We start from the raw sequence: 10,337 nt of genomic DNA on the forward strand, positions 1-10,337 counted from the left end.
TTGATGTGTTTAGTATAGCTTGAATGATTGATAAAACTAATGTTTTAAATTTTTCCCCTCTCCCCACCACTAGTACTTTGTGGTATTACATGTCCATTTTTGAAATTTGGCTTATTGTTTGGTCTTGAACTGTTGCCATTATGGTGCGGTTGTAGGGGTAATCTACTGCACTCAAGCAACAACATTTGGACTGGTGTGTGAACATTATGTCCATTTCACATTTTCTTCTTGATGGCTGGATGACCACATTATTAAGCTGGATAGGGCATCTAAAACATGACCAGAAAAACCCCCCTTAAAACAAATTTTGGTTTTGGCTCAGCGTCCGAGCAGAATCCAGCACTACATCCATTGATGAATGAATGGATAAATAAATACAAATTTACTTCTAATTGTGTCTTATTTTAGATTACTTTCTTTCAGTCAGCTTGGTGTTTAATAAAAAATAAATGGATATAAATTAACACAATATAAAGAACATTTCCCTCTGCTACCCTTAAAAATAAAATAACTGCAGTACAAAGAAGTACAACTCTAGATTTGCAGTATAATGAAGTACAGATACAATAAAACTGCAGTTCAGTGATACGCTAAAATGCATGTGAAGATTTCAGATGTAAAAATTTCAGAAATAATAAAAAGTATGAGCATTTTTTTAAATAAAGCTTGTATGATCAGGTTCAGTATTTTCACTATAAAGTCTTTATGCATAGGTGTTTTTTTTGTAATGTAAACGTCCTATAAAATATTCGTATAAAATATTTTTGTACAAAACAATATTTGCCTATGGAATATTGCACGTGCATAGATTAATAGTCCGCGCGGGAGATCTTTCTTCGGTCGTTGTCATGAGAACGAGTCTGGCGAGCAGCTGATTACTGCTTACGGTCAGTCAGCGTCTCTTCTGTCGTGTCTACCACAGGATGGATATAAAAGAAGAAAATAGCCTATTTTATCATTATCATGTGATTTCATTAAGGCTTATCTTAATTTCCATAATTTATGCTGCAACCCAGCCGGTAATTCAACATTGAAACAATGTCAGGTACCATGGTTGGATCAACGTTGAATTACCTTTTGATTTTGCAAATTGGATCAACGTTGAAATCACGACGTTGATTCACCGCTGAAATCGCGACGTTGATGCACGGTTGAAATCATGACATTGATTCACTGTTGAAATCCCGACGCTGTTTCACCGTCTTACCATCATGGATGAATTATGGTGGTCCATCTGCAGACCTTGGATTAACGCTGAATGAGGTGTTGATTTCTTAAAGTTAATCAACATTGATAACACGATATTGTCTCACCGTCGTACCTGGCACCATGTATACACACTTGTATGTTCAATTAGATTCTAGTTTACATTTAGATCAACAGGACAGGATAAAGACAATCAAATGACTGGCAGCAAAGGCTTTACAATGAACTTCAGTTAACTACCACATGCTCAAAATTGTATAACAGCAGTTTTATTTTGGAAACATACTGTATAAAAAGAGATGAAAATAATACCAAACCTTTTTTTTTTGCAGAGTATGCATGGATGCATTGTTAAAAACATGTAGTAGAACAATCCAAATACAATAATATTTAAAAGTTTTTGTAAAATAATTTGGCATATAAATTCTTTTTTTTGTGGCACTTGGAAGGGAAAACCCCTGTACCTTTATGACTGAAACAAGCTGATCTTTTATTTTACATTTACATTTACATTTAATCATTTAGCAGACACTTTGATCCAAAGCGACTTACAAATGAGAACAATAGAAGCAGTCAGGTCAACAAGAGAACAACAACAGAATACAAGTGCCATGACAAGTCTCAGTTAGTCTAGTATAGAATGCATAGCCAGGTGTTTTTTTTTTTAATTAAATGAAAAGACAAGAAAAGGAAAAAAAAAGTGCTAGTGTTAGTTGGTTAAGTGCAGGCGAAAAAGATGAGTCTTTAGATGTTTCTTGAAAATGAGTAAAGACTCAGCTGTACGAATTGAGATTGGGAGGTCATTCCACCAGCTGGGCACAGTCCAGGAAAAGGTCCGTGAGAGTGATTTTGAACTTCTTTGGGATGGTACCACAAGGCGTCGTTCACTTGCAGAGCGCAAACTTCTGGAGGGCACATAAGATTTAACGAGGGAGTTTAGGTAAGTTGGTGCCGTGCCAGTGGTCGTCTTGTAGGCTAGCATCAGTACCTTGAATTTGATGCAAGCAGCTACTGGTAGCCAGTGTAACTTGATAAGGAGAGGAGTAACGTGAGCTTTTTTTGGCTCATTGAAGACAACCCTCGCTGCTGCATTCTGGATCATTTGCAGAGGCTTGACAGTACATGCAGGAAGGCCCGCCAGGAGAGCATTACAATAGCCAAGTCTGGAGAGAACAAGAGCTTGGACAAGAAGTTGGGTTGCTTGCTCTGACAGGAAGGGTCTAATCAACCTAATGTTGTATAAGGCAAACCTGCAGGACCAGGTAGTCGTAGCAATGTGGTCTGTGAAGCTTAACTGATGATACATCACAACTCCTAGGTTTCTGGCTGTCCTCAAAGGAGTTATGGTTGACGAGCCCAGCTGTATAGAGAAGTTGTGATGAATCAATGGGTTAGCTGGAATCACCAGGAGTTCTGTCTTCGTAAGGTTAAGCTGAAAGTGATGGTCATTCATCCAGCTAGAAATGTCACTCAGACAGGCTGAAATGCGAGCAGCTACCGTCGGGTCATCTGGCTGGAATGAGAAGTAAAGTTGGGTGTCATCAGCGTAGCAGTGATAAGAAAAGCCATGCTTCTGAATGACAGATCCTAAAGATGTCATGTAGATGGAGAAGAGAAGTGGTCCAAGTACTGAGCCTTGAGGAACCCCAGTAGCAAGGTGGCGTGACTTTGAAACGTCACCCCTCCAAGACACACTGAAGGATCTGTCAGAGAGGTAGGACTTAACCCACAGGAGTGCTGTTCCAGAGATGCCCATCTTTCTGAGGGTGGACAGAAGAATCTGGTGATTAACAGTGTCAAAAGCAGCAGACAGGTCCAGTAAGATGAGTACAGGGGATCTTGAAGCTCTTGCTATTGCTAGTCGCAGGGCTTCAGTAACCGAGAGCAGAGCAGTCTCAGTTGAGTTGTTACTTTTGAAGCCAGATTGGTTGCTGTCCAGGAGGTTGTTCTGTACAAGGAACATAGAAAGCTGGTTGAACACAGCTCGCTCAAGTGTCTTTGCAATGAATGGAAGAAGGGATACCGGTCTGTAGTTTTCAAGAAGCGCTGGATTTAGAGATGGTTTCTTGAGCAGTGGGCTTACCCGAGCCTGCTTGAATGCTGAGGGAAATGTTCCAGAGTGAAGAGAGGAGTTGATAATGTGAGTAAGTGAAGGTATGACTGAAGAAGAGATCGCTTGAAGGAGGTGAGTGGGGATCGGATCAAGTGGACAAGTAGTAGGATGATTGGACAGGAGAAGTTTGGAGACATCCATCTCTGAGAGTGGGGAGGAGGAGGAGAAAGATTGTGCGTCGGTCACTGCTTTAAACAATCCTAATTCATTTTTAAATTCATTTTCATTAACTCATTAAAATTGTACTGACATTTGCACTTATGTTTCAGAAAACACTTTGAAACTATTATTAGAATTAAAACATATATAACAGACCTAATGCATGAGATTCATATCAGGAAAATGTGGAAAAATCTCTAAAAGACAGACATTAACACATAACTTACCAGCAACACAGTAGGTGAGCATCTAACTTGATCATCTGTGATAAAGCAATGCAAAAATACACACAAGGGTATTTATCTTCTTCAGGTTACATGTCCTTTAAGCTACCAATTTGTAAACTCTGGTTATACTTTTTTAAAAAGATGATAAAGATAGCGATTTTCTTACCTCATTTTACCAGTATGTTTGCAGGACCTTGCAGAACACATCTGAGCCTTCTTGTGTTCACAGTTTTTGTTCTGCTTTGACATGTCACGACTCAAATTCGTTCAAAAAAAAAAAAAAAAAATGAACAGGCAAATATTAAATAATTCGGGACCGACTGAGCAGTCAGTTATAACGAGCAGCAGCTCACAGTTAGCCGCCTCACTCACAGAAAGACGACAATAACGGTAATATTTTTAAATGTAGAAAAGTGCAAACCGATTCATTGTCCAGTTTCCTGAATGACAGCAAGATTAACCAATAATGATCGAAGTAATAAAATAAAACTACCAATGGGAGTTGTTTCAGTGTGATAAAGCACCGAAATGTATTTAGTTTTATTGTTGTTAATGATGATAATATTTAACATATACCTTTAGATTTTATAATAGGTATCGTGACTAAAATATTTAAAAATGCTATTAAAATAATAATAATCTTAAATAATTTAATATAAATAATTTAAAAGTTTGTTAACCTTATTCAACCATTTAGCATTAAACATTTATAATAAATTGCTTGTTTTTCTCCTCTAATCCTCACCCAAGAAAACTGTTGATGCTTATCAAAAACCAGTCTATAATGGTAAGTAGATTTTAATTTGCGTGTACAGATCAGCTTTTAAAAAGAAAATGAAAAAACAGTGCACAAAGTAATATCCCTCGTATTAGTTCCTTCACTCTCCAGTCCAGCGGGTGGCGCTAAACACTTACGTTTGTTTGACAAGCAATATTAAACCTCAGGAGAAGAAGATTAGTTTCACCGCGCTCTCTGTTGTGTTGTCACGTTGTTTCTGTAAATAGAAAACACAGTTTTTGAGTCAGGTCAGTAAATACCTGTAATATTCTCATCCTCACAGTCGAGACTAAGTGTTGAATCAAGCAGGAATATCTGGAAAAGTATCATCTGAACTGAGATCTGCTGCTGTGAAGATGGAGTTTGTTAAAGAGGAGAGTGAAGAGAACACGAGAGAACCAGAAACCTGGAGAATAAAACACGAGGAAACAGAAACCCGGAGAATAAAACACGAGGAGCCAGAAACACAGATAATAAAACATGAAGAACCAGAAACCCGGAAAATAAAACATGAAGAACAAGGAGGTTGGTGTTTATTCATAATATCTCTTTTATTGTGGTATTACACACAGGATTTCTGCAAATCTTTGTTAAAACAAGACTTTAACCATTTCTACTAGAAATGTGACTCAATCGACACAAAGACAGTTATATTCTTTGACTTTATTTCTGCTTTTTTTGGGGGGGTGGGGGGGGGTAACATAAAACTGTTAGCATGTGAGACTGAGTATGTTTTTATGTTAGTAGTAGGGGTGTCCATGTTTAACCGATTAACCGTTAGAAATTGCATAACGGAGTGAAACATTTTGCTCGGTTAAGTGACGTCAATGGCGTGCATTGAATTTAGTTGTAATACATTTTTGCACCACTAGAGACTGCCAGAGCGCTCCCAGACATTTGTAATGTCCACAAGAAGTCATTTTTCTAATATGAAGTGGGCAAAGAAAAGTACAGCGTTGGAGTACTTTAAAATTGAGAGTGACGGGGCAAAATGCAAGTATTGCAATACAGTGTTTAGATATACTTCAAGTACAACCTGGTTGTTGTAATCTCAACAGCCAACACCCGGGCATAATTAGGCCGGCGACACACTGGATCTGTGGCGAAAGCGTCTCAGCTGCGTGGCATGTCTGTTTTTAATTCGGCTCCCATGTTAACAGGTTAGAGCTTGCCGACTGCGTGCGTGAGACGCGCGGCTCGACGCGTGCATGCTAGAAATAGAACCGACACCTTGTTGGAAGCATTTCCAGGCAAAATATAATAGGAAAATATGTTTATATGTCATGTTTATATGTCATGTCATACATATGAATTCATGACATTTTGATATTTGAAAGTCTATAGGTTGACATAAATTCAGATATAAATGTAATAAAAAAAAAATATTATCGATTTTCAAATATTGTACCTGTCAAACATAGTCATAGTCATAGCCTTAGCGAGGCGGCCGCGGAGCCTGCTTGTTACCTTCGCCTAAACACGGAAAGTTACATAACTATTACTAGAGCCGGTTAATGAAAAACTTGAAAACATGCAGCCCTAGTTTGTAGAAGACAAATTTGAAGTCGCTACAGGACTGGGGTTATTTACAACCATTATTTGGTACATTTGACAGTGGAAACAGACTTTTACTGTCATATAAAATACGTATACAGCCTTATCACAAAATGGGAGTATTTACTGTAGGGATGATGCGCAATATTGGATTTTCGCCAGTATTCGATAGAAATATATATTTTTAATTTTGATTATTTTTAACAAGAACTTATTTCTTAGAATAAGATAAGCAACAATGCAGTTCTTTTATAAAGTCCATACATTGAAGATTTAATAATTAATTTAAATAATCAATATATTAATCACTGCATTATTTTCCCAGAAAGACGCAGTGGTAACCTTAACATTTTAATTTTATGATTTCAAATTTGCAAATGGTCTAAAAAAAGGGTTGTAAAAATTCTGAAATTCTTTTAGAGCTCAACATTTGTTTAAAAAATAACATATTACACATTAATAAATACAGTATACATACTTTTTTTAATAAACTATGAGGGCAAAAAATAATGTAAAATGATAAAATAAATAAAATAATAATTAAATAATCATAATCAAGGTGAAGTGTTCAATTAATTGAAGTTTAGATTTTAGGTCATATTGTCCAGCCCTATCTCTGCATATTTTATCATGGTTCATTTGTATGTCTTTTCACAGTTCTGTGTGTGTTTTAATGAGTTACTAAAAAATAAAAATTTTAAATTTTATTTCAGAGTATATTGAAGAAAATGTGGAGAAAGAATTGGAAGTTGAGGAGAGGAATCATATTAAAACTGGAGAAAACCCGTCAACTTGCTCTCAAAGAAACAAATTGTCAAGAAAAAATGGTCTTGATGTTCACATGAAATTGCACACTTGTGATCAGTGCGGGAAGAATTACACACGAAAAGATCGCCTTAGAGCACACATGAGGGTTCACACTGGAGAGAAACCGTTTAATTGTGATCAGTGCGGGAAGAGTTTCACACGAAAAGAACTACTTACAGCACACATGAGAGTTCATACTGGAGAGAAACCGTTTAATTGTGATCAGTGCGGGAAGAGTTTTTCACTAAAAGGACTACTTACAGCACACATGAGAGTTCATACTGGAGAGAAACCGTTCACTTGTGATCAGTGCGGGAAGAGTTTCTCACAATTATCACATCTTTATGCACACACAAATGTTCACACTAGAGAGAAACTGTATGCATGTGATCAATGTGACAAAATGTTTTTGAGGGCTTCACACCTGAAGCAGCACCTGAGAGTTCATACAAAAGAGAAACCACATTCATGTCATTTGTGTGGAAAGAGTTTTTCACGTCTACAACATTTGAAAGGGCATCAGAAAATACATACTGGTGTGAGAGAGTACATGTGCTTTCAGTGTGAAAAGACTTTTACTACAGCGACCAATTTAAAACTGCATGAGAGTATCCACACTGGAGAGAAACCTTATAAGTGTTCACACTGTGACCAAGGCTTCACTTATTCATCAAATCTGATAACACATGAGAGGATCCACACTGGAGAGAAACCTTACAAGTGTTCATACTGTGAACAGAGATTCAGTCAGTCAGGAGCTCTGAAAACACATGAGAGGATCCACACTGGAGAGAAACCCTACAAGTGTTCACATTGTGACAAGAGATTCAGGGATTCATCAAGTCTGATAACACATGAGAGGATCCACACTGGAGAGAAACCCTACAAGTGTTCACATTGTGACAAGAGATTCAGGGATTCATCAAGTCTGATAACACATGAGAGGATCCACACTGGAGAGAAACCCTACAAGTGTTCACATTGTGACAAGAGATTCAGGGATTCATCAAGTCTGAAAACACATGAGAGGATTCACACTGGAGAGAAACCGTATCACTGCACTGAATGTGGGAAGTGTTTCAGTAATACATCTTCTCTACACAAACATACAAAAAACAATCACAGCAAGTAGGTCATCTTCAGATTTGATGCTGCCTCCCAGTACCGCCACTCCCTATACGCAGAGTACGCAGAGAGAAACTCCCTTTCTGATATTGCTCCACTATTTTTCACCGTAGCATTGGGGGAATTGGTGATCCTCTACCCATCTTGACCTCTGAGAGACACTGCCATTCTGAGAGGCTCTTTTTATACACAATCATGTTGCAATTGACCTAAGTTGCAAATTGGTCATCCAGCCGTTCCTTATATGTACATTTAACTTCTCCTGCCTCTTATTGCTACCTGTACCAACTTTTTTGGAATGTGTAGCTCTCATGAAATCCAAAATGAGCAATAGTTGGCATGACATTTCAAAATCTCTCACTTTCAACATTTGATATGTTATCTATATTCTATTGTGAATCAAATATAAGCTTATGAGATTTGTAAATTCTTCATTCCTTTTTTACTCACAATTTGTCAGGTTTGTAGATGCAGGATATACTGTCATGTTGATTTGTAATTGATCTGTTTTGCTTCTCTTGTAAAAAAGGATCTAAATGGATTAAATGGGCCTTCTTTCAGTAAAGTAAAAAAAGGAATACTGTTAAAGAACCAGCCTGATGTGCAGTATCATAAGAATAGTAATACCGTTTAAACCTTATTAACGCTAGAACCGCCATGGGGTCAATCTTACCCTTTGCTGTTTTTCAAATGTACTGAAAGGAATTAAATTATTTCCTTACAAAATTAACTCCCCAAGCCAAAACTCAGGAGCTCACAGAAAACAGATACCATTCTGCCATGCAATAAAACAATAAAACTGATCTGGAAAAGAGATCTTCAAGGAGTGCAAACAACACCTATTTACGACCTCCTTCCTCCCTCTCCCCTCCTTGCCTCTGACTCTCACTCTTCTCCTCCAAAAGCAAGAATATCCATATGCCATGTTATATCTTGTGAAAATGTTTTTTTCCACTTCATGTTTAGTATAATTTTAAAGGTCTCTGTGCAATTGGTAAAATGGTCTCAATTTCACAATAGTCATTTATATTATGAGAAAGATCAAGAACTTTTGTAGAATTGTGTTCTGCTGAGAAGGAGGTGTGTCCCCCTTTAGGGGTCTTTGAGAATGTTTAACTCCAACAAGGTTTTACCCTTATGTTACCGCGGGAACCTATTGAACCAAAATGACCGTTATGTTTTTACAACTGCTTTGAAGATTTCTTTGTTGTCTGGTCTGAGTATTTAAGGGGAGTGACAAAACAGTACGGGGCGATTCTGTAGTCAGATCAGCCCATAGTGCGGTGTATATCTTATATGCTCCATACTATGTATCTTTCTGAAGTCAGGTATATTATTATTTACTCAAAAATGAAATTGTGTTGAACACATTGTGCCCATAGAGCACAAATGTATAGTTGTTTGTGTTACTGCCTGTGCACATTGTCTAGTTAAGTTTATTCTCTAAAACACCTGAGTGCTTTGCTATACATTTTAGATCATGTGTCTTAAATAAGAATAACTATTACATGTGTGGCTATGTTAAATTTGTTTGTCTCCTGCGTGGATCACATGGTCGTTCCCCATATGACTAGTGTCTGTGCAGGAGCAAAGTTGCCACGTGGTTACAGTGTGATTCACAGTTGCATTATCCTTTCTAAATTGGCTTCTAATTGTTTCATTATATAATTGACATGATACAATTATACCTGACTAATAATAAAATTGTTATATTTGATTTATCCTAAACTCATCTGAAATCATTATGACTAGTAAACTGTGCCGAGGCTTTTGTTACCTCAAATCCATGGCTAGGATAGGTCAAACTGAAGGCTTGAAATGATAGGAGCAGTAGGCACATCATTGGAGACCTTCTGATTTCTGTCTATCACTGCTGTTAGCAAGTTGTTTGGGAAAAGACTAAATAAACTACACTTTTGTCATAAGCAAGCAGTAGGTGGCAAGAAAAACATGTATTAGTCTAGCTACATCCTCTGACTAGCATCAGAAGGGCGAGTTTGTGATCGTAAGATCCACATGAAGCTAGCGTGAGACTTAAAAGAGACATTAAGTCCCCAGTGAACGGATAATTGAAATTATAGTGAGTCCGGAAAAATCAAATATCAAAATTGATACATAATCTTACATAACCTTTGTGGTCAGTGTTTAAATAGAAACAGTGTCTAAATTTAATGATCACATGAAATTGGAGTCAGATTGAGCATGGAGCTAGACTAGGATTTAAACTAAACCCTGATAAATTCAGAAGCGCAAGTAAAAGACCGAATATGCATTAAACCTTCGACCAGGCCGCTGGATTCTACTATTTGGGCTCAAATGTACCTGCTATTGAATGCACATACTTTCGCGCTGCTGTTTACTCGCTACT

At 37.4% G+C, this 10,337-nt stretch overlaps 1 protein-coding gene across 2 annotated transcripts; it reads left to right on the forward strand.

The window, feature by feature from the left end:
• Positions 1–4,633: 4,633 nt before the first annotated feature.
• Positions 4,634–8,807, forward strand: LOC113093314 (zinc finger protein 664-like). 2 transcript variants are annotated; one of them, XM_026259123.1, is made up of 3 exons: positions 4,634–4,963; positions 4,994–5,008; positions 6,751–8,807. In XM_026259123.1, exons 1-3 carry the CDS (start codon positions 4,840–4,842, stop codon positions 7,974–7,976), a joined length of 1,365 nt encoding a protein of 454 aa, XP_026114908.1. In that variant the 5' UTR covers positions 4,634–4,839; the 3' UTR covers positions 7,977–8,807. The 2 variants fall into 2 exon arrangements, with proteins under 2 accessions (XP_026114908.1, XP_026114907.1); XM_026259122.1 differs by having other exon boundaries at positions 4,640–5,008.
• Positions 8,808–10,337: the final 1,530 nt, after the last annotated feature.

The sequence above is a fragment of the Carassius auratus genome, unplaced genomic scaffold (genome assembly GCF_003368295.1).
Source record: "Carassius auratus strain Wakin unplaced genomic scaffold, ASM336829v1 scaf_tig00214963, whole genome shotgun sequence".
Lineage (NCBI taxonomy): Eukaryota > Metazoa > Chordata > Actinopteri > Cypriniformes > Cyprinidae > Carassius > Carassius auratus.